Source organism: Zootoca vivipara, chromosome 3 (assembly GCF_965207765.1).
Source record: "Zootoca vivipara chromosome 3, rZooViv2.hap1.1, whole genome shotgun sequence".
Taxonomy (NCBI): domain Eukaryota; kingdom Metazoa; phylum Chordata; class Lepidosauria; order Squamata; family Lacertidae; genus Zootoca; species Zootoca vivipara.
The window spans coordinates 40,026,581-40,051,424 of NC_142586.1; the positions used below are offsets into that span (position 1 = coordinate 40,026,581).

Consider the following 24,844-nt stretch of genomic DNA (forward strand, 5'->3'; position numbering starts at 1 on the left):
GCTTAAAAAGGCCCTAGATTGTTTAATTAGCCAATTAAAAGCAGTAGATCCTCTGCATGGTGGGGGTGAGAAAAGATTGCAAGCCAGTTCGCAGAATAGACTATGCCTGCTCTAGCAAAACCAACCACTTGATAGCCAGGTGCTGGCATGGACTCCTGTCTGAATTGTCCCCACCTTTTTGTTCTCATAAATTTACCCTGGTAAGGGTTAGCACTTACCACTTTACTCTGCATATGGATGCAAAGAAGTTTGGCTTGGATAAAGGGAGGAAAGAAAAGGATCAGGGTAAATGTGATTTCCCACATACAAACTGGTGTACACTGCAAAAATTAACCTATCGTTTGAAGCTGGGGTTGTTGTTAACCATGATCTGTACCCTAGGTTTGTCCTATGGTTACAGGCTATGGTTAAGGAGGAAAAACATTAGCCACGAACCTAGGTTCAGATGTCATGTTAAATCAGACCTTGACTATGCTGCTGTGCCATGCTGAGATAAAAGGATGGGGAGGACCACAGCAATGTGAGCTCTTATCTGGTAGCCAGGAAGTTTGGCCAGTGCTGATAACCCATAGTTTATCATGACGTGTAAACCAAGCCGTTATATTTTCCTGCCAATCTAGAATTATGGTAAAATATTCAGTAGTTTTAGTGTTCCCACCTTCCTTCCTTGTTGCTCTTTAGGGCTGCTTTGTGTTCAAGCCAGATTCTAAGAAGGCGAAGGCATCTTCAGCAGGTTAGTACAAATTATGTGTTATGAAACTCCACTTCCCAACAGTAAATTCAGATGGAATTTATATAACGATGCCATCTTTATTTTCCCCTCTGTTCTGGACATCTTTTGTAGTAGATATAACATTTCCTCCGGTATCTACAAAATCAAGGTCTTGAGGGATTCTTTGTTAAAGGATCAGGTCATACTGTAAGTTCCAGATTTAAAATTCTGCACTTGACATTTTCATTGTTTCCAGTGCTGGTATAATATTGAAAAACAGCCACTCTCCTAGCTTTACGCTGTGAATTTATTGACTGCTATGAAGGTCCTTTGTATTTTTAAAGGCAAGGATAGTAAGGTAGGACAGTATGTCCATCTGTTTTCAAGGTAAGTAAAAGTGAAATAGTGTTCTTTTGAGTTTATGAGGGTGCTTCTTAGATGTCATTTTGCTCCTTTCTTGTTCAGTTCAATCAACTGCAACTCAGCCTTTAACCTTCCTTCTTGTCTGACCATGGTCAAGTCCATTGTTCATCTTCAGCTTCCCATCATAAACTTAAAATGAGCCAAGGGCTCATGGATGGGTGTTGAAGGATTTTTAGCCAACATACGTATGGTCTCATCTTAGGCAAGTCATTTTCTGTGAGTCTCAGTTCCCCATCTGTAAGTGGAAATAATACATTGGCTACGCCTCAGGAGCAAAGGCAAGCACACAAGGATGGATGTGCAGCAGCAGTGAAAAGGTGAATTCTGTGCTAGGAGGCATTAGGAAAGGAATTGAAAATAAAATAGCTAATATCATAATGCCAATATTCAAATCTATGGTGCAGCTACACTTGGACTGTATGTATTTTTAACAAGGAAGGGAAAGTCTTTTAAAAATTGAGTTGTTGCTAAAATAATCCAAAGGATTATCACCATTCTTGTATTGATTATTTTTACCTTATCCATATCCTGCTAGATTAGATGTTTTTTTAATTGCCCTCCATCATTGGGAACAATACCAGGAAATAAAAAGCAACGTATTTCAAAGTTGAGTGCTTTTCTATAGCATGCATTGAATAATATGCAAGGAAACCAGTTCTGCATATGTTTTCCATGTATATTGTTCTCTTTACTATTTGCCCTGAAAATATTTTGCAGGGAGGGATAGGGTTTACTGAATATATTTTTATTTTTATTCAAATTTTAAGCTACCCTATTTCATTAAGTTTACAAAAAATAAAACAAAAATGACCAAACTAAAATATATTTAAAAATATAAAGCCATTCCATTTAAAATGATATATTATCAACGGATCACTAAACTACAGCAGCAAACAACCCAATTATACTGACCACAGACATCTCAACCCCAAAGACTTATTGACCAGTTCATGAAGCTTGGGCTCAATTTGGCTCTTCACCATTGGGCAACTAACAAGAATCACCTTGTCTTTGGAAAAATTGTTGTGTGAATCTATCCTCTGTAGAGGGCTTATTCAAGTAAATATGATACAACATTGCTCAATATTTTTTATGGGCAAACCTAAATACTTGGATCTTCTTTCTCTTCTACACGAAAGTTGGAGTGACACAGAAAAACTAAAATGAGGGTGAGAGATTATGGGAGTTGTAGTCAGCAGCATCTGGAGGTCCAAAGATTTCCCATCCCTGACTTAAAGGAACATGGTGATGAAATGTAATTAGGGATTCTGGCTAGAATTTTATACCTACTTAGCTAGTAATAAATCCAAATGAACTTAGCGGGACTTCATTTGGGTTGACATTTATGGATACAACATTCCATACTGAGGCTGTATAAATCTTACATCTTTCATGGCTATTGATGGGGGTTTCTTCCTGAGCTTTGTCCTGACACAAGTTGCAACTCTTGTTAATTTACACCTCTCCTGTGAAAAGAAATCTTCAGTATTCTGCTGCACTTAAGTTTTTTCCTTGAGAGGAATTTTGTTTTATAAATATTGAGTGTCGTTTTCCCCCTTGTTTTTCTAGCTGACTATTTTAGTAAAGGCAATACTGACTCAGAGGATAGTGAGCTACGATTTGATACTTGTCAGTTGTTATGGAAACAGATTAAACGTGAAACAGAGGTGAGTGTTGCTGCTTTTAACATCAACCATGAGATTTACTTAAGTCAGTTGTGTCTTGGGTAGGGGAAGGAAGCTTGCAGCGAGGAAATAATGTGGCATGCAGTCTTGTCTTTTATTTAGGCTGTATGATGGGTGAAACAGTGAGACTTTGAGCAATATTTTATACCCAAACTACTCCTTAACCTCTTAAGGCACTTTTTGCAGACTATCTGTACACATATATTGTGGATATCTTTCTACAATGTGTGAGCTGTTAGGAATGAGCTTGTACAAGGAGACTGATTGAACCTCCCTAGAGCAAACCATGCGTATGCTTTTCCCCGTCAAGAATGAATTCCACATTCTTGGTCATCAATATGCATGTAAATTCCCAATGGATAGCCTGGTAGAGAAGGTTTTGTAAATTGAAAGAGAGTTTTATTTTACCTTTTAGGCTGTTCATGTATAGTGCTGTTATTAAGACTTCAGTCTTCCGCCCTGTTGCTATCTGTAAATATGTAGCAGTTGACCTAAACGTATTTCGGCTTGAACAGCCCCCCTTCCAACAAATATTGAGGAGGTCGAAGACACCTTGGCCCCCTAGAGTTGGTGCACCTGCTTATGGCTGACAGAAACAAGTTGGATTCTGCTTGTACTGTACATCTTGTGGCATGGCCTCAGCATGAATTCAATGATGTCACTGTCTCAGTTACTACTTAATTTGTTCCTTTTTTGCTGAGCAACATTTGAACATACAAGCTGCTCTGGAATTTCTGTCTTTGAACCACTAAAGGGATCGGATATTTGACTTTTTAGGGTCATATCCGTCTTATGTAGCGACAAGTAAGGAATTGAATTTTTCCTACAACTGATTCCCCATCCCCCATATCTGTCTGAATGGCTTTAAGAACCCCATACTCTGCTTATCAAATAGAACATTTAAATTGGAATAATGAGTTGACTGAAACAGTTATGGAAACCACGGAAACAGTGCATATAAACAATTGCCAGGAAACCTAAATAATTATGTGCTGTTGTATCTTGATTAACCTTTGGGGACTGTTCTTTAAAAATACACAGAATAACAATATGTATCTTTATTCAGGCAACTAACAAAGTTCTGTGCATGTTATCTTTTTAACAGCAACTACAAGAGGACTTGAATAAAAAATTGTTTGATAACCTCATAACATTTTTGAGACAATCTCATTCAGACTTCCAAAAGAAGAAAACAGAATGGGCTTGTCAAATGAAGTCCAGCGAAATTCCCACTGCAGCTGTTGTTCTAGGTAACGTTTTAGCTGGCATTTTTATTTATTTATAGTAACTGCCATAACTTTGTACGAATCCTAAAATTAAGAAAAAAGAGAGATTGGGGAGAAGACTTAATATAGGCAAGGCTCATAACATTAAGGATTGTTAATGGCCAGATTAGACATGTTGGCAACATATTTGCCAGACAACGGCTAATGCTAACACAGGCTTTTCAGCAGTTTGCAAAGTACTGTAAGAAAGCCAATTACACAAACCTTAAAATATAAACTGTTACAATTAACATAGGCAATGATGCAGTTCTATTAAAATGCAATGTTGTATCCAACATCACAGGTCCATGCATGCAACATACTTCTGCATGTGCAGTGGAACTTCCACTTCCTCTCCTGCCACCTCCAGACCCCTCCCAGGCCCCATCTGCTGTAGAGAGTTAGGGGACTGTGGAGCAGATTTGGCAGGCATATAGGGGGAGGAGAGGAAGGGGAAATCCCATTGCACTAATGTGTCCATTTGCTGTGTTAGATACAACCCACACCAATCAACCCAGAAGGCCTGGGTCAAAAGATGAAAGGAATATCTGTATAAACAGGTGCGAGATTCTTCTACAGCTGGGTCCTTGGGTTTCAGCAGGGAGTGATAACACTGGTGTTGCCAGTGAAAACTCATGTCTGTGTTACCATAAGGCATTAATCATCAGCCGTAACAAGACTAATGAATTCCATTTGTTGATCTTAAGGCCTGTACCAAACAATTGAGGGGTATTTGCTCTTTCAGTAATTTCATACAGAGCTTCCTTTTTTTAGATCAGTATGTCGGAGACGGGATCTGCCCCGGTTACATAAGGTGGTGAGTTGTTCACTTTTAACAGCAAAAGGGCACACAGGCAGATGCACATTGCAGAGAGACAAACCACAAAGAGCTTTTCTCCTCCGCTGAGCTCCATCCAGTACTCGTTTAGGCTGCAATGCTAACATGGGAGTAAGCCAATTAAATTCAGTGGGACTTACTTCTGAGTAGGCTTGGTTAGGATTACACAACCCCCTTCCTCTGGTAAGAGATACTGCTTATATCTGAGAGGATCACTTTTTCCATAGTGTTGCGTTCCTAGATTTACTTCCAATAATCCTTAGATATTTCTCAGTAGAGATGTCCTAGCAATTCTCTAAAAGCATGAGTGAGGAAAATATATTTTCTTAAAGATGGTGGGGAAGGTATAGAATATACAGACCAGATTATGTATTCAAACTGATGAAACTGCTATTAAATTAACTTTGGTGTCATCCCAGACCAGAGTTCATTGTCCGAGTAAAATAGTTTAAACATTTTGTCTCACATTTGTAGCTTGCAAAGATTTGTGTTTGCCACAACCAGCTGGTGGAGGGGCAAGGACTCATTGGATGCCACCCTGTGATTGAAGCTCAGGGCAACTGTGAGACCTTGCTCTCCTCCCAAGCTTCTGAGCTGGGAAAGAGGGAAGGATAGGAGTCATCTTTCCTTTGCTGATTCATTACATTTAATGTGTTGGCAAATTATTGGATATGTGCCACCTTCATTGCCAGAGCCTAGTTATTTCAGTTTTGTGCCTACACATTCCTTCTAGGGTGTAAATTATTTCTTTTGCCTTTGCTTTTCTATGCCTTTAGTTGTTTTGTTGCTTCTTCACTCAAGCTGCAGATCCCTGTTATATTGTTTTAATACTGTCTCAGTTTTAATATGGAGAGGTAAAACAAAGGCCCAAACCTCCCTTGGGCATGCATTACTAGTTGCAAGACCTTTGAATCGCAGCCAGTGTGAGGGGAGGATGTCCTTTTGGATTTCTACCTCTTTGCATTTTTGCATTTATGTGTAGATTTAACAGTATGTCCTCAGTCCCCCTTTGTCTGAGCAATCTACTTCCAACACCACAAATGGTTGTAGATTCTAATGCACCCTCCCCCCTCCTATTGTCTCATTCAGTCTGTCAGCATCTGTTTTCTCCTTGAGAGCAGGACATGAAAAAGGGCAAATGAGAATGCTGGAACTGCAGCAATTTAAGTCTGTGTTGAAATTAAATACAAAAAAAAAAATAACAATTGCAAATTGGCTACTGGTAGTGCTCTTGCTTAAAAATGAGATCTTTATATTTTTTACAAATGGGTTTCCTTATATTTTCCACCCACCCACCCCAAATAACATCCTGGATATAGATTTTAAGCTAGCAGGCCTATTGTTCCAGATATTCTTTGAGGTTAAGCATTATATTGTTGTGTCTGATCAGTTTGGACATCTCCTGTTTCATGGTAACAGTTAGTGGCTGAAATGTCTACAGCCAATTCTTTGCCACAGAGAAAGTATATCCTATTTTATTTAAAAGTAGTGAAATGCTATTTAAAGGGCTCTTTTTTTAAAAAAAAACCTGACTTCTGGCCTTCACATATTATAAATGGTGACTTTGCTTATTACTTGGCCACGGTTAATTTCTTCAGAAGTTATGGAAGGGAAATAGGCACTGAGCAGTTAAGATTGCATCTTCTGACAAAAGTTGATTGCTTTATTGATCAGTCAGCCCACAGTTTGTTTACCCTTCCTCCTACTTCTGATGTGCTTGTAAATTTTTCTTTCCTTTCTTTCACTAGAGAAGAGGGGAATATATTGACCTTTAAAATAAGTTAAGTTAAAAATGCTTTTGTTAATCACTTTTTTCTAATTCAGGCTGCAAGTTCTAGTTGAGACTTGCTGTATATATTAAAATATATATTTAACTAGTACAATGTAGATATACCGTAGTTCAAGATAGTCATTCGCACTTCACTACTGTTTTACTTCTACAAATGTAAAATGATTATATGGTAAGCAAGATAGAAAAGTAGATTTTGTCATGTTTAAACGCAAACAGCACAATTCTGACTTGTCTTACTCCTAGGTGTCAATGTTATGGACCATGATTTGACATTTAAAAGCCTCTCGGAAGTTCTTCATGATGATGTTACTCCTTTTGTAGTGTCCCTGAGGTCCAAAGAATGCCCAGGTAAAAGAGGCTTTTACTTAAGTAGCATGCAGAATATGGGAAGTATCCCTAGAAATACAGTATATTTAGGCCTTTCCATCATTAGCCCTGGCAGTCAATGTTTGCTTTCATCGAAGTGCTTTATTATTATTATTATTATTATTATTCCCTGCCCATCTGGTTGGGTTTCCCCAGCCACTCTGGGCAGCTTACAGAATATGTAAAGCATAAGAAAACATCAAACATTAAAAACTTCCCGATATAGGGCTGCCTTTAGATATCTTCTAAAAGTTGTACAGTCATACCTTGGTTGACGAACACCTTTGCAATCAAACGTTTTGGCTCCTGAACGACGCAAACCCAAAAGTGAGTGTTCCGGTTTGCGAACATTCTTTTGGAAGCCAAACGTCCGGTGGGGCTTCCGCGGCTTCCAATTGGCTGCAGGAAGCTCTTGCAGCCAATCGGAAGCCGTGCCTTGGAAGTCGATCGGACTTCTGGAATACATTCCATTCGGCTTTCAAGGTACAACTGTATAGTTCTTTATGTCCTTGACATCTGAAGGGAGGGTATTCCACAGGAAGGGTGCCACTGCCAAGAAGGGCCTCTGCCTGGTTCCCTGTAACTTCGCTTCTTGCAGTGAGGGAACCAGCAGAAAACCAAGGGAGGAGGAACTCAGTGTCTGGGCTCAGCGATGGGCTTTAAAGGTCAGCACCAACACTTGGAATTGTGCTCAGATATGCACGGGGAGCGTTAATATTCTAACACAGGGTCTCCAAACTAAGGCCTGGGGGCCGGATGCGGCCCAATCGCCTTCTAAATCCGGCCCGCGGACAGTCCGTGAATCAGCATGTTTTTACATTAATAGAATGTGTCCTTTTATTTAAAATGCATCTCTGGGTTATTTGTGGGGCCTGCCTGGTGTTTTTACATGAGTAGAATGTGTCCTTTTATTTAAAATGCATCTCTGGGTTATTTGTGGGGCATAGGAATTTGTTCCATTTCCCCCCCAAAAATATAGTCTGGCCCCCCACAAGGTCTGAGGGACAGTGGACCGGCCCCCTGCTGAAAAAGTTTGCTGACCCCTGTTCTAACATGACTAGTTCAGTGGGTTCGAAGCCTTTCATTCTATACTGGCGTATCAATTTGTAACAAAGCTTTTGTATACATAGTTTACAAAATTGGTTTTTTTCTTATCTGTGGAATATACACACTATGTGCAGAGATCTGTCTTTAGTTTAAAAAGTTCAGAAGAATTTATTAACTTTGAGGCATTGTTGTAGTGGATAAAATCACAGCTATAACAATGCCATGGGTGATACCCTGCTAAGTCTCTTCAGAGTAGGCCCATTGAAACTATGACTTAAAATGCAATCTAGGTTATTTTGCACAAGTGACATTTCACACATTTTGCAGTTTCAAGTATCTACTTCTGCCATTTTAAAAATATGGAAGACAAAGGGAAAGATCCATTTCTTTTAAAAAATATAACTGGTAGACTTAGTTTGAATTCCTTTCTAGAAGTGAAATAAAATATTTTGCTTAAATTGGAACTGGGCCAGAAGGACAATCTGATGGTTGAATGGTAGTGAGTGGCTTATTCCAAACAGATCAGCAAACTGACTCCTAGTTCTTTCTGTTCAGGCAAATTGGTAAAGGTGCTGTTCAAATAATACAAAACACAAGAAGCTGTGGGGGTAGCTTGAGTAAAAAGGACAAAGGGGTTTTTTTGCATGGGGGTCAGCATGGAGAAGAAGAGTTATTTCAAGTACTTACACATAAGAGAGTCAAATGACTTGTATGTATTATGTGTTGTGTATAAACATATTACAGCTTTGGTAACATTCCAAACAAAAAACTGAAGTTCGCCTGAGCTTCTGCACTGTTGGCTTTTATAGAGATGCAAGTAGTCAGTGCATATTCAGTGCTTCTCCTTTAGCCAGCTTGAGACCTTTAACTGGAGGTGTCACAAACTAAATCAGGAATTTTTATGTGCAAAGCATGAATTCTACACTGAGTGGTGCTGTTTGAAACTGCGCAAAATAAGCACACTTTATTCAATTTTCTATATTTTAAGAATCTTGGCTGAAGAACTTGGTTTACCTTTAATGTGAATTTGATACAGGATTTGGTTGGTTGGTTTAGTCCGTGAATGAAAATTAGTGAAGTGAACAAGTCTTAGTCACATAATTCTTTGAAAAATACAGTTATTTATATTTTTTAACAAGATTGCTGAAAAATCTAGCATTTTCATTATTATTTTAAATATTTGTGTATGTATATTTGTATTGTCAAGGCATAAAACAGCTTCTACAAAAGCTGATGATTCAGCTGATGGGCTGTCATGTAGATGTAGACTCATCCGAAGAAGAACATTCCAAGCTTTCCTCAAATAGGATACGCTGCTCGGTGGCGTCTCTTATTGATTGGTATAGGAACATAACCAAGGTAAGCTTCAGAATTGCCTATTGTAAAGTGTCACTGTTTTTCCAGACTTAGTTCCCGCCAGAATTTTCTCTGATTTGCCCCATCTAGTCAAAAAGCTTTATTGGTGAGGTATAGATTATATGAAGATAAATCCTGTGTTGGGATAGATGTAAAGTAGTTTAATGGATAATTCCTCTTCCTAGGGAATTCTGGGAATTGTAGCTGTGTGAGGAATAGGGGTTTCCTAACAACTCACAGCATGTTCCCCAGGATTCTTTGGAGGAAGCTATGATTGTTCAAAGTTGTATGATGATGCTTTAAATCGATAGCACAGATGGTGGCTTGGTCTTGCTAAGGTAACAATTTACACTGTCAGTCTTAATAAAAGTTAAGATAATACAAGTGAGGGTTTTTGTTTGTCCTCCACTATATATGTTAATTACATGTATATTCCTTCTCTCATCCACCATGAACTCAACAAAAGCTCCTATCCAGGCACTGATTTTAAGTCTATTTAGCTTCAGCAAGGTTGCTGCATCATGCTGCCTTCAAACCATGCCCCTGGGGCGTTATGTTTGACAAGAGATTTAATTTTCTTTTCATACTTCCCCCCAACATGCACTATGACTTGAAGGAAACCGATACCGAATCTCCATGCAGAAAAAGGATGTTCTCTTCCAGACATCTGGAATCTCCTCCAGTTGTAGTAATTTTCAAAGACTTGGAAAGTTTCACAACCAAAGTTCTGCAAGATTTCATATTTATTAGCAGGTAATATGATAGATTACACAAGGGGGCGGGGGTCTGTTCTAATTCATGAAATTAACTGATAATCTTGATTCATGCCTGCATTATTATTATTTTTCTGTTGCATAGTAAGTACAATTGCAGGTTTGGGTTTCTCTGTTGTGTCATTTGAAGGTTAAATTATAGGCTGGGGGCACAGTGATGTGTACAATTCAAATGTGGAAGCAGACATAGCCCACTCCTATGCATTTCCCCCCAAAAGTAAGCCAATAAGGTTGCAATGCAGTGCATGCTTACCTGTGAGTAGTATATCTCATTTAACTCAATGGGACTTTTGTCTGAGTAGTCACAAATGAAATTGCATGGTGGATTTAGTTTTTAAAAAAGAATCCCAGGAAGTGTGCATAGAATAATAGCCAAAAATACTTAGAGAACAAAATAGGAAAAATCTCTGGGATTTCTGAACAAACACTGGCTTGATGTAAAGTGGTGGAGCTAGCTGAGAAGTGGTCTAGAAATCAAATAAGAACCTCAGCATAGTTTTACATTTTCTTTTTTCTTTTATTGACTAACAAAGCCAGTGGCACTTGTGTGTTTTAAATATAAAATAGTGATTAGGCACAAAAGTCAACCTCCTAATTCTGTGAAGGTAGGCTTGAAAGTATGTGTGCATTAGTGGATGGAATCTCAAAGCCAGGAGGTCTCTGAGCAGCATCTTCAGGAGCAAGGACTGTGTTTGTGCCCTGCACCACACTTTACCTGTCTTCACACCAGCAGAGGTAGAATAAATCATGCAAATAAGCAAACATGTGGAAGTTGTCTTTGCATAGTTTACAAAGAATGCAGCCTTTCTTGCTGTGTAGTACTTAATTTTTGCTGCACACAAACTTGTGTGTTTCCTTTGTTCTATGTATCACTTTCAGTTATAATTTGAACTTGAGATATGGTGAAAAGGAAAGCTTCAGATTTATTTGATTTTAATCTACTTTCAAATATATAATTCAGCTGCAGCTCTGGCTGTCCAGATGTTGCTGGACTCTCTACTCCCATCAGCCCTAGCCAGCGTGATCAATCCTCATAGATGATGCAGTTCAAGGCCGCAGGTTCTCCATCCTGCCTGCGGTCTTGAACTACAGATACTGCACTGAGCAGGGAGTTGGACTAAGTGGCCTCCAAACAAAACCCCATGATTCTGTGATAATTGGCACAGCACAACGTGTACTATTAAACTGAGCACAGTGTAATAGCCGTGTTACAGTAGCCAACACAGGACTTGACAAAGCTCCTCTTTATGATGTCTTCCTGGGAACTGTCAGCCCCCTGACAGGCCACAATATGCAGCTGGTTAGCTCTATTCTCTTTGGTGTGTATCAAGTTGTACATGCCTAAACTAGGATTGCCAGAAGGATTTAAAGGCCACATTCCACATGAATTGAGGGTGTGAATTCTAAAATTACGTTTTTGCTTCCTCGTCTCATTAGTATTGACACCACTGTATTGTTTAATGCCAGGGTGGGTGGTGGTGGAATGTATTGCCCTCTGATCATGATATGCAAACTTAATTTTCCCTTCCTGTCTTTTTCTCTTATGTGCCATAGTCATTGTATACATGAATTTCCACTGGTACTTATTTTTGGAATTGCCTCCTCTCCAATGATCATCCATAAGTTACTTCCTCACACAGTTTCCTCTTCGCTATGCATAGAGCTCTTCCAGTCTCTTTCATGCAAAGAACATTTGACTAAAGTAATTGACAAGGTAATTGCCTTTATTTAACTAGAAAGGAAAAAGTAGATTTTATTAAATGATATGGTAAAAGTAAAACTGTAGATTTTTGAATGCAAGGCAACACCCTTGTAAATGTGTCTTGTATATGTTGGGAGAACCCACCAAATTATGTAATTAATTGAAAGGAACAAGGTTTTAATAAATGTTATTTACTTCTTTTTTACTTCAGCTACTCCTGACAAACCAGTTTCCCTTTAAACTTAGTGAGAAAGTTCTGCAGGTGCTACTAAATATATTTTTATACCATGATTTCTCTGTTCAGAACTTCATCAAGGGATTTCAGGTAAGAACAACACAGTTGATTAGCTTTAGATGTTACACTTCTAGCAAACTTAGGTTTACTACTTCACTGTGAAAATTAAGGCAGTTTCTGGATTATTATAACACTGCAGACTGCAACTGGGTTTCATATGATTGAGTACTTCTACTTACTTCCCTGCACAAACAGAACTGGCATGGAAAGGAGAAGAACCCTTCTCTTTGATGTCTGCTTTCTGTGTACAAAATCCCCACATATGTAATGGCACTGTTTCACCTAGAACAGATTGATGGGTTACAATCGCTGATTTAGCTGGGGACCACGCATGTGTCTTACAACATTGAAATGAAAGAACAGTGGTTTGGCTGATTGATTTCACTCAGAAGAAAAAGGAAATGGTAGGAAATGAATGGGTAGGAAGATAAAATTTGTAAACTTTTTAAAAAATCTATTGAGTGATTCCTTCAAGAAAATACATGGAGTCCGCATGATATCTTTCTGTAACACTGCTGACCCAGTGAATAAATCTTATCAGATCAGTTATGTATACATTAATGGGCTGATTTCATAACTAATCCATCTGGTTGCATATTGTAAATGTACTCTACAACTGGCATAATTGCTGTTTGTTCAGAGTATATAATATTGAGCAGCAGTGGTGTTGGTTGCAATTGCAGAGCGGGGAGGAAAGAAAAAAGCTAAGAGCTTGATTATTGGTCCCTGTGGATAAGTGTTTGTTTTCCTTTTAGTGATTCTGCAACCTGATTTATTGCCATATTTTAAAAAATGCATTGCACATGGTTTCAGCTTGATGCTAATTATTTAACAAAATAGATATATATTTCAAATTGCTAACAATATTTCTCATATTTTGGAAATCAAAACCTTTTGAAATCTTAGCATCGATATGCACTGTGATTACCTTGTTGTCTGCAGCTCTCTCTTTTGGAGCATTGTTATTCCCACCCACTCAGTGTGCTGTGCTGTGAGATCCAAGAAGCTAGGAAGAGAACAAAAATGTTATCACACAGTCAGTGTGAAAACATTCGAAGACTGCCATCTTTTAGAAGGTAAAAGACGAAAATAAACCACTGCCTGCCTTGAACTGAATTTCTTTTCAAGTTTAGCCTTTCGCATGTGTTTATATATGGCTCGTATAGTTGTGTGTAATTTCATTTGAGGCTGCATGTGTGCTGTGCAGAGAGGACTCTGGAACCTGGCCTTGAAAATGACAATATTCCAGTGGATCTATGCATGCATGGGAGACAAACTGCTAGAGGGTACTTTTGCCATTTTTGCTGCAGCCACTTGCTGTGCTGAATGTGCAAGCTCCATTTTAAACTGAAAATCAACTTTCCTTGATAGCAGCATGCAATGGAGTACCTTTAGCAGGATTTCTGGCAGTCAAAAAGTTGATCTTCCTGTGCCTTTCCCTCTATCAACAGATGCCTGTGGGAAACCTGCAAATAGGACCTTCTTTGGTTTCCAGCAACTGGTATCCAAAAGCATAGTGCCACTGACTATGGAAGCAGAGCAGAGCCATCATGGCTAGTAGCCACTGAGAGCCTCATCCTCCATGAGTTTGTTTAGTCCTTTTTTAAAGCCATCCAAGTTGGTGGCCATTGTGCCTCTTGTGGGAGAAAACTCCATAGTTTAACTTTACGACTTTGATGGTCTTCCCTCTGCCTGCAGTCCCCCACTCCATCTCCAACACTATTCCCCAACACTGTGGAGCAGATTTTTGGAGGGTGCAAGAGATCACAGAGAGAAGGGAGAATTTGCGGAAGGTAGTTTTTCCACCCCTTACGCCAGCAAGTGCAAAGTCTAGATCCAAGCCATGGTTAGTTTCTCTTATGTTTAGGAAGATAATATGTAATATCCTTCTCCATCATCATCATCATCATTATTATTTTATTTTATATTTTAGACATGCGTATTCCAGATGGGACAATAATAACAGTTCACTTAGTATAAACTGGTAGATTCCTAAGGTTCCAAAATACTGTAATGAGGTGACTTCCTGAAGTTACTACCTTAAAAAAATGAAAGAGATGATATTGTACGGTTTGGTTTGGCTTTTCATTTTTTGAAGCACACTTTTCTTTTCTCTTCAGGTTTGTTGAAAACCAAGTATCAAACAAGCAGACAGTTCTGTTGACAGATGATGAATGTTTAAAGGTAAAATGTAGACTGAAAAACCCTTACGCTTTTAAACCCCTGAGTTCAAGCATTCTTTCCTACTCTGCTAAACAGGAGTGGGATCAAGGAGCAGCTCTGCTCCCAGTATTGCTTGCTCCATCTAAGCCCTCCTCCAGTATCCATGCATACAACATGTATGTTTTTAGGGAGAGGGGCCTCTTCACATGTAGTTGTACATGCCAAGGTTTTCCCTAGAAACTGGTGATTGTTCAGGGTTTGATGAACAGGTGATCAACATAAGGTATGACAAATCTTTTGGATAGCATACATTTCTGTGTGAAGCAGGAATGGGGAACCTGTTTCAGTGGAGAGATGCATGGTGTTAAGAGGCAAAAGTTGGCAGAGCAATGAATGTATATGTCACTTTGGTACAGTAGACAAGTTTCTACACACATGTGCGTGGACACACACACCCTTTTTATTCTCCACCCGGCCAAGTAAGAAGCATCATTGGAGTTTGAGGACACCTTCCAGCTGTGCAAAAACACTCAAGGAGGATGAAAAGCAGAGCCAGTGAGGATGTGGAGAAACCTAGAGGGCTGCATTTGGTCCCCAGCCCTGATATAAAGCAGCCTGATGTTGCAGAATTACATTCCATTGAAGTCTTTCATATTACACATTTGATAATGTGAGCCAAACCCATACAGTATTTTCATGTGTTATGTGTAACCAGCCCATTCACTAAGTACGGCTTGTCTCTTCGACCTGAGCATGCATAGGATTATATCCTTCCAGCAGCACTATGCTGCTTTTATGTATTCAGAAGTCAGTCCCGTACAGCTTAGTGAGGCCTGCTGTTGAATGTGGAATGAATTACAGCTTCAGATGTTTATATATTTGCTGAGAAAATTCATAAGTATTAGAAAAGTCAACTGAGGGATAAATGAACTACTGATTAGAAAGCTCTGTCTTACTAAAAGGTCCATTTCTGATATGTCCAGTTTTTTATACAATATAATGCAGAATGTCCAGAAAGACTTATATCTGATATGCATTAAAATGCTGCTCTGTTGTCTTGGAAGTGAAAGATTCTGTTTGGAAGATCACCCTCCTCAAGTCTTCTTTATCTGCTAGAAATCATTCATCAAATGAGAGAGAGTGGCAAACAAGGGCATGGAAAGCACCAGTGATTCAGTGCTGCATCTTTCCAACTTAGATAAGGCTTTCATAAAACTGAAATTAAATCTTCCTCCTCTGGGAATTGTCAGACTTTATTTCAAAGTTATAACATCGGTTGAACTTAATAGAAAAACCTGCCAAAAACAGCCCAATCCCATCAAATAGAAGGCCATAGCACAAAATTATCTGTCAGATGCATCCAATAAATTTAGCAGAACTGGCACACAAATGGATTTCCTCTGTATATAAGGGGCTGAAAGTAAAATTTGTGTGATAGGAAGATATAATCTTTGATCAAATAGTTTTGCTAGAATAGAACAAATGGACTAACTTCTCAAAATACTGACTTCTTCCATCTGTAAATTATAAGAAAATTTGCCGGGCTTTGTTATGGCACTAAGTTTTCAGTCTTTGTCAAAGATTTATGTAGTCTTCTATTCCCTATATGCAGGTAGGCATTAAGGGTTTGACTACACCAGGGGTCAGCAACCTTTTTCAGCCGTGGGCCGGTCCACCATCTCTCAGACCATGTGGTGGGCCAGACTATATTGGGGGGGATGAACGAATTCCTATGCCCCACAAATAACCCAGAGATGCATTTTAAATAAAAGCAGACATTCTATTCATGTAAAAACACCAGGCAGGCCCCACAAATAAACCAGAGATGCATTTTAAATAAAAGGACACATTCTACTCATGTAAAAACATGCTGATTCCCGGACCGTCCATGGGCCAGATTGAGAAGGCGATTGGGCCGCATCCGGCCCACAGGCCTTAGGTTGCCTACCCCTGGACTACACACACCCATAGTTTTATTTGTTGGCTTTTATAGAAAGAACAATGAGGTTCATTTTAGCCAAGAGATAAGAAGTTTCACCTTCAGACACACACGGGCACAGCTTGCTGGAGTTGTAAGCCGATCTCAGACACAAATGAACTTCCTACAGGAGATCTTTAGTCACAACTAATTTAAGACACATTGATTCCAATGCATCTGCTCCTAGGTATGGTTAAGTCTTGATCCAAACCATCCTCTCATAATTTTGAAGATTCACTGTTTAGGAAGTAATTGCTTTATTTAAGACTTTTTATTTTCTGCCTTACCCACAGTAGTGGATTTCTTTTAAGGGAAGAGAGCCTGTTATTCACCTGTATACCAAATTGGTGTAAAATAATGATAGTAAAATGGGGAGAATAGAAAATGCCATTGCTTTCTCTCTAATAGTTGCCACCCACTGCCCTGGATATTGTGGGACCCACAATGTGGGTGCACTCCTTTACATCAGGAGGCAGATTCTTTGAAGAAAGATTGCCCAGGGATTGGTCTTGAAAGCACCTTTCACTTTCACCCTAGAGCCAGTCTTTCTCCTGCCTGCTTTACTTCTGTTATAGATGGTTACTATTATTTGTTCATTATAAGCTAGCTTTAATGAGGGTGAAAGAGGAGAGCGCAAAATATGGTCTGAAGCTCAACATCAAAAAAACCAAGATCATGGCCACTGGTCCCATCACCTCCTGGCAAATAGAAGGGGAAGAAATGGAGGCAGTGAGAGATTTCACCTTCTTGGGCTCCTTGATCACTGCAGATGGTGACAGCAGTCACGAAATTAAAAGACGCCTGCTTCTTGGGAGAAAAGCAATGACAAACCTAGACAGCATCTTAAAAAGCAGAGACATCACCTTGCCGACAAAGGTCCGTATAGTTAAAGCTATGGTTTTCCCAGTAGTGATGTATGGAAGTGAGAGCTGGACCATAAAGAAGGCTGATCGCCGAAGAATTGATGCTTTTGAATTATGGTGCTGGAGGAGACTCTTGAGAGTCCCGTGGACTGCAAGAAGATCAAACCTATCCATTCTGGAGGAAATCAGCCCTGAGTGCTCCCTGGAAGGACAGATCGTGAAGCTGAGGCTCCAATACTTTGGCCACCTCATGAGAAGAGAAGAATCCTTGGAAAAGACCCTGATGTTGGGAAAGATTGAGGGCACTAGGAGAAGGGGACGACAGAGGATGAGATGGTTGGACAGTGTTCTCGAAGCTACGAACATGAGTTTGACCAAACTGCGGGAGGCAGTGCAAGACAGGAGTGCCTGGCGTGCTATGGTCCATGGGGTCACGAAGAGTCGGACACGACTAAACGACTAAACAACAACATAAGCTAGCTAGCTAGCACATATGAATAGAGTTCATTGTACTCCGTTTGAGGAATATAATAGCAGTTCTTTCTACGTTGTGTGCCTCTTCTTCACAGGTATTAAAGCAGCCTTCTCCTGCTTTGTCACTATAGAATCATTATTTTGAATTAATTTGGTAATGATATTTGGCAAAATATTTGTGATGGTGGTCCATATGAAAGATGTTTCAGCCAGCTTTCTCCCCAAACCCTTTCTGTGCAACAAGTTCATTTTTATAAACCATTATCAGAATAAAAGGGCACACATCAGAAGTAAAAACAGTTTGTAAGGTGGGTTTTTTTGGGGTGTGTGTGTGTGTGTGTGTGTGTGTGTTTGAAAATGCTTGATTATTTTTTTGAAAATGCAGATTGAAAATGCTAGGCTGAGTCTGTGTTTAAATGTAGATGATGGTCTTTTCTTTTCAACCTTAGGGAACAAAACTTTATCTTACTTTGATCCAATCAGCAATAGGGTGGAGTGGACATTTTCAAGATTATTTTCTTGAGGACAAGCAACGTTTAATTTAAAAAAACTGATTATTGGCATTCCAGCATGAGTCCTAAGACTAACCCTATACACACTTACCTAGGAGTAAATTTCATTGAACTTTGAGTAGACATGTATCAATTTGTGCTGTAACTTGTGCAGTTGGACTATAGGCTCCCAGTTGCTTGCTGTGGCAAGTAGTAGGCTAATCAGACATTTTTCTTTATCAATTTAGGAAACAACACAAGAATTGCTGCAAGACCTACATACTTACCACGAAAATTATTTTCCAATTCTGTGTTGTCTTCATGCTTTCACATCTTCTCTTCCCAAGTATCCGTTAGGCAAACAAGTATGTACAAATCTCTTCTGCTTCATGTTTTCACATCTTGAGGAGTTTGAATTCATTTTGCAGTCCTGTTACTTCACTATCTCTGCAATAGAGCCCAAGCACTACTGAGTTTATTTGTCTTACATTTTACTGTTAGTATCACCCAATATATGTGAATGTACACCCATCTCAGTAGTGTCCTCGACTCTAAAGCAAACGCTTAGGTTTTTAGGCCTAGTTACATTGGGTTGCATCTTAACCTGCTGGCCACAAATGGAAAGGCTCCAGTTGGACCTGCAGAGAGTCCTCTGTGAACCAGATGCTGACGTGGTGGAAGGAAGAGGTGACTTCTGCTTATCTTTTTCCTACCTCCTGTCCCCCAGAGCTACCTCCTAAACTGTTCAATATGATCTCCCAAGTGTCTGAAGCAGATTTTCAGAGGGAGGAGATATAGCAAAAATCATCACCCATGCAGGAAAGCGTTCAGTTCATGGAGCTCTGTTCTGCATAACCTTGGAGGATCAAAGATTTGGAGCCATCTAATTGCTTTGGCACAGACGTGGGTGGCGCTGTGGGTTAAACCACTGATCCTCTTGGGCTTGTCGATCAGAAGGTCGGCGGTTTGAATCCCCGTGATGGGGTGAGCTCCCGTTGCTCGGTCCCAGCTCCTGCCAACCCAATAGTTTGAAAGCACGTGAAAGTGCAAGTAGATAAATACCTTCAGACAGGAAGGTAAAGGGCATTTTCGTGCACTGCTCTGGTTCACCAGAAGCGGCTTAGTCATGCTGGCCACATGACCCGGAAGCTGTACACCGGCTCCCTTGGCCAATAAAGCGAGATGAGCGCTGCAACCCCAGAGTCGTCCGCAACTGGACCTAATGGTGAGGGGTCCCTTTACCTTTTAATTGCTTTGGCATCCTTCTGGAAGTCAGTACAGTACTTGAAACTGCACTCTAGTTAAAGGGCTAGGAAATAATAAAAGATACATTTCCCAAGGGACAGTTATAGTAGCTTAAGTCAGTAGTGTAGATTTATGTGTATCCCATATCACGCAACTGTCCTGTTTGGGACAGGACATTCTAGATTTACAGAAGCCACTTGACTTCTGATGCCAATCCCGATGTCCCATTTTGGTTCTCACCACCATTGCTGCCACAGCCACCAATGTACTTCTGGAAGCTAGTGCCACACTCACCCGGGAACCAAAAGAGTGTGGAACCAAAAGATGCAAGTTTGTTGGTGCCACACTCTCATATTCCTCCAGTACTGCTTCCGGAAGTTTGTGTGTTTATGGCAGTGGGCAATGGTGGGTAAAGGGCTGCTGGTGGCAAGATGCAGGCAGGAGGCAGAGGCGGCAGTGTGTAAGGGCAGTGGGATGGTGCGGAGGGGGAAGCAGCAGTGGTGCACACAGGCAGATGGGGGTGGAATCGTGTGGGGGCAGCGGGGGGAGGGGAGGCCAGCAGAATGGTGCGGCAGAAGGGAGGTTGTGTCCCGATTTGCACTCCCAGGGTTTTTGAGGGTATGATATTCATCATTTTTGCTTTTCCTAACCATCATTTTCAACTGAATTGGTTTTCTTTGTAATCTGGGTCTTGGGCTACAAGCACTCCCCCTACCCCATTTTAAAGATCTGAATGGTGTTGAGTCATCCACATTTGAGGTCACTTGAGTCCTGAGGACTTCCAGCTTTTCATGAAAATGGCAATAACATAGCCCTTGTGTTTTAGATTTTTTTTAAAAAAAATGCTAAATTTAATCTATTCCGTGATTGTAAAACATTCTCTTCTATTTAACAGATCAGAGAGTTATATTGCACATGTTTGGAAAAGAAAGTGTGGGAAACAGAAGAATATGAGTCAGCTATTCAGCTGGTGAGGTAGCCTTCTTTCCATTTTCTTCTTGTGTTTTAGATATTTTAAATGCCTCCATCTGCTATTCAAGAAGAACTTAAGAATGTTGCCAAACAGGAAGCTTTTTTGTAACTGACCGCATTGTTTCTCTTCGATAAAGTGGATGTTTTTAATTTACATTTCTATCCTTTATAGTGGGGTTGCCAGCAGGGATACAGAGCCAAACTCTAATTTTTCGTTCATGCTTAGTAATGCTGTGAGGAAAACCATTCAGCTCTTAGATCTGTTCACTGTGTCCTGTTACATTTCATCCCCACCTGTTTTCTCCAAGGATTTTGGGACAACAGATATGGCTCCCTCCCCCATTTTATTATGTGAACAAGCCAGTGAAGCAAGTAAAAATGAGTCATTGGATTAAGAGATTGAGATTTTGAACCTAGAACTTCCTGTTTCAAGCCTGACACTCTATTCTCACTACATCACTCTGGCTCTCGTCGGTGTGTGCTTATGTATATACATACTTTCACCTATAGATGTCAGGATTTTGAGGGTATGGTTTTGATTTAGAAGTTCGTGCTGAGAGCCCACCCATCAGCGCTTGCATTGCACCTAGCTAGCCCCAGTGACATTTCTGTGTAATTTCCCATCTTTGCAATGAACTTGCAGTAGCCCTGAATGCGCTGTGTTGAAATATCTTGAGTTTGAATGAAAGGATTTTTACTAATGGAGAAGATTCAGAATAAAACTATTTGAGATTTGTAGATAATAAAGAGTGGAATCCAGATTAAGTTAATTGAATGTAGTTACCTTTGAAATCACTAGGAACTAAGTAATGGCTAAGTTAAGAGTATCTGTGAGCTCTTAGAGTTGCATCATATATAGTGCACAGTTTTGTAACTAGCCAAGTAGGGAATAGTGGGTTCTGTAGATACAGGGTTATAGCCAGTGCTCAACAAATGACATTCCACTCTCACAACAGGATGTTTCTTTTCTCTTCTCTCCCTGTGGACCCCTGAAATTTGCACCCTCTGGAACAGATCTTGATGGTGTGTGGAGGCTCCACAGGAGAGGAAGAAGGAATTCTGTTGCACAAGCAGAAGTCTCTCGTGCGAATGGAGCAGCATTGAATACAACCCAGATACTTAAATGGTTTTAACTTTGTTTCTTAATAGTCCACAGTCTTAAGCAATAAAACTGGTAGCTTGAAACCCATTATGAGTTTTCCATGCTTTTGCAAAAATGCTAGACAAAAGGCCAGGCATTCTGCTAAATGCTTCAAGCAGTTTACTGTGTCTGTAATAAGTTACTAACATTGTTGGGCTGTTTTTTCAGGATGATGGCCAAGGATGAGTTGGTGGTGATTCTTGAAAAATGTGTGGAGATTATTACTTCCTCTTCTTCAGAACAACTTAAAATCCCTTCAGGGAAACTGGAGCAGTACCTGGACCAATTTAGGAATCTTGAAGGTATTTTGTTCCAGTTTATGTTAGAAATTTAAAGTCCATTCACAGCATCAGTCACCATTCTCACTGAAAAGCACTATCAGCTTGGAAAATAGCTTCAGTATACTGGGCACTGTTATAAGAAGAAACTGTTGGCAGACAAAAGAATTATTGAAATGCTTGTCACAGTTACAGCAGACGAGGAAAGTAGGTAGTAATGAAGTCTGTAGGCTTCCCAACTTTTCTGAAATATGTCAGCAGCAGGCCTCTTTAATTTTAGAAAATGAATTCCTGAAGCAGTAACGTAAATTCCTGAAGTAGTAATGCAAATAAGAAAGTGGCTGTGGGTGGTTTTTTGTGTGCAGCTAACATGTAGACATGCAGCAACAGGTCATTGTCATTGTCCTTTTTCTTCATAGGGGTAGCCTAATTTATTTTACTGTACTACACTATTCCTAGACAGACAGCCTATGATAATACCACAGACAGCACTGCTTCTTAAGATAAGGCACACTGCCATTTGCTGAGCATTACTCCAATTAGATCCGCCCTTACCGTACACAGCTTAAACTAAATAGGAGAAATGTTAGTTTTCAGGCCTTGCACTGCCCCTGCATTTGGCCACCTACTTCGTAACTGTTGCTGAATAAGAAGTGAATCCTGTGTTTACAAAGCAGTGGTTTCATTCATGTGGTTTTTGACCTATGCCCATTTACAAAGGTTTTGCTTGTCTGCCTATCCACATTGTTAACCAGAGTAACAAAAATGGCCAAATACAGGCCTATCTTTGGATTCCTGGCCCTTTCCTTAGTAAAAGATTTTATACATTTCTTAAATATGCAACTTGAATAAAGAGAACTTTAACTTCAGTAATATTTACTCTAACTGTCCAGTGTAGGTTGTAGCCAACCTGCTCTTAATACTTAAAGAGGACACCTTGAAATCTACAGAGGTGGGTTACTTCTGTTCATGGTTTTCAGTGGGCCTCCTTTGAATATGACTTAGTTGGAGTCAGCACACCACAATTCAGCTGCTGACTGAATCGGTTGTTCACCTCAGTATCCCCAAAGTGTTTATAGCTCTTCTTTAAATGAGAGTTGTGTGGTAAAGTGGTTAGTGTCAGATTAGGACTTGGGAGACCTGGGTTCAAATTTTCACCCAGCCGTGAAGCTCACAGAGACCTTGGCCTAGTCACTATTTCTCTGCCTAAGCTACCTCACGGACTTGAGGGAGAACTATGTATGCCACTGAGTTCCTCAGAGGAAAGGCAAGATACAAATAGGGGCTAGCAAGACTGCTTAAAATTAGCAGTCTGCAGATGTTATTAAAATGTATTATCCTTGGAAGCATTATTTGCTGTTTTCGATGTTCTGAAAAAAAACCCAGATATTTAATACACTGCATTTGGAAGAAGTACAATTACCTTTGGCTTCATTGTGAATAAATTTCTTTCTGATGCTGATCAGTTCAACACACGTTGCTTATAAAACCGCAAACTACGTACAAGACAGAAATATAAATGCTAGATTAGAAAGGGAATGAGAACATTTCTTTTTGACTTTGAGAGAAATGTAGGGGAATTGTGCAAGGCACTAATTAAAAGGCAAGCATGAGGCTCCCAAACTCATGTTTTCCTCATTGTGCTAACTTGGGGGAGAGAGTCAGCAGTTGAAAAGGTATAGTAACCCTTCCTTTGCCTGCAAATTCACCCATCCTTTTTCACCTTGCCAACTTGAAGTCCAGAAAACAGTGTGTGTGTGTGTGTGTGTGTACGCAAATCGACCAGTGGCTCTTTTCCACCTGTAAGCTCATCAAAGGGAAATACATAAATCAGAGGCGAGGGTTATTTTAATTTGTAAGAAATAGAAGTTTTGTGTGAAGACTACATGTATTAGGCAACTGGCAAACATGAGGTTTAAATCTGTTAAAGAGCTTAATGCTGAAACCCCATAATCAAGGGCTCAAGAGATGTGAGAATAGAATTGCAAATATAGAAATATGTGAAGATTTTGAGGAGAACCATCTTATGCGTGCCGTCAATAGGAATAGGTGGAAATCATCCAAATATGAATCAGAAAGCTGTAGTTGAGCTCTGTGCTTTATTTTTGTGTACTTTTAATTCCGTAAATCTTTGGTGCTTGAGGCAGTAGAAAAATAAGCCTCTTTTCTGTCTAAATATTTTACATAGGGTTGTATCCAGCGAAGTTATACTAAGAGTAGACCCACTGAGATTAGTGTAACTAAATCAGTTGCAGCCATTAATTTCAGTGGGTCAAACTCTGCAGATGACTTAATTGAATACAGCTCCCAAAAGTATATATGTGTGTGTTCAACAATAAACAAAAGCTCGGGAAGGCAATGGAACAGAGCAGTTTAGTTTCCGAGAATGTGCCCAATAAGATTTAATATGGGATTAAGTGGTGCACAGGGATTTCAGTCTTCTTGATGCATCTTATCTCTTATTCTTCTTTGAATAGGAAGTTCTTAAGCTGGCCTGTTTGAATGCAGGAAATTGATGGGGGCAGGGAGAGAGGGGGATTGCAAGTTTCTCAAAAACGTATTGTCATCTGTTTTCCACTTAACTGTTTGCACCTTTCTCTTCCCTCCATGGACAGGCAGTAGCATCTCACATAACCCACACAGTTTTCTGACTCTGACCTCTGTTCTTATTCTGATAGCAGAAGCCAATGGTGGTCAAGCGGAGCCCATCTCCTCACTACAAGAACTTCAGAAGAAGACAGATCTTTATCACCTGCAAAAGGTCAGGCTACCTAGGAATGAAAATATTATTAGCTGGACAGATGGGCGTATTTTAAGCACCTTTGGAATTCAAACCAGCTAAAGAGAGCAGTTTCAGCTTCAACACAGTGTGATCCTGAAATTCTTACACAGTGCAATGTAGGGAAGGGACAGGGTCCTCCCCAACCCAGTGTTTTCCTTCTTGGTCTGTTCTTTACCATGCCCATTCTTGTCAAAATATACTGA

General features: G+C 39.9%; 1 protein-coding gene across 6 annotated transcripts in view; it reads left to right on the forward strand.

Moving 5' to 3' along the window:
* ORC3 (origin recognition complex subunit 3) overlaps positions 1–24,844 on the forward strand; it is a 34,255-nt gene that overhangs the window by 830 nt on the left and 8,581 nt on the right. The window contains exons 2-16 of one of the 6 annotated variants that reach the window (XM_088665976.1): positions 682–733; positions 2,705–2,802; positions 3,926–4,070; positions 4,860–4,902; positions 6,959–7,063; positions 9,336–9,487; positions 10,101–10,237; positions 11,812–11,971; positions 12,171–12,284; positions 13,197–13,330; positions 14,375–14,438; positions 18,472–18,588; positions 20,364–20,443; positions 21,750–21,883; positions 24,538–24,620. In XM_088665976.1, the coding sequence (XP_088522102.1) occupies positions 6,970–7,063; positions 9,336–9,487; positions 10,101–10,237; positions 11,812–11,971; positions 12,171–12,284; positions 13,197–13,330; positions 14,375–14,438; positions 18,472–18,588; positions 20,364–20,443; positions 21,750–21,883; positions 24,538–24,620 (1,269 nt within the window). In that variant the 5' untranslated portion in view covers positions 682–733; positions 2,705–2,802; positions 3,926–4,070; positions 4,860–4,902; positions 6,959–6,969. The remainder of the gene's footprint in view (positions 1–681; positions 734–2,704; positions 2,803–3,925; positions 4,071–4,859; positions 4,903–6,958; positions 7,064–9,335; positions 9,488–10,100; positions 10,238–11,811; positions 11,972–12,170; positions 12,285–13,196; positions 13,331–14,374; positions 14,439–18,471; positions 18,589–20,363; positions 20,444–21,749; positions 21,884–24,537; positions 24,621–24,844) is intronic. The other 5 variants (XM_088665977.1, XM_035109419.3, XM_035109420.3 and 2 more) reach the window with 5 other exon arrangements.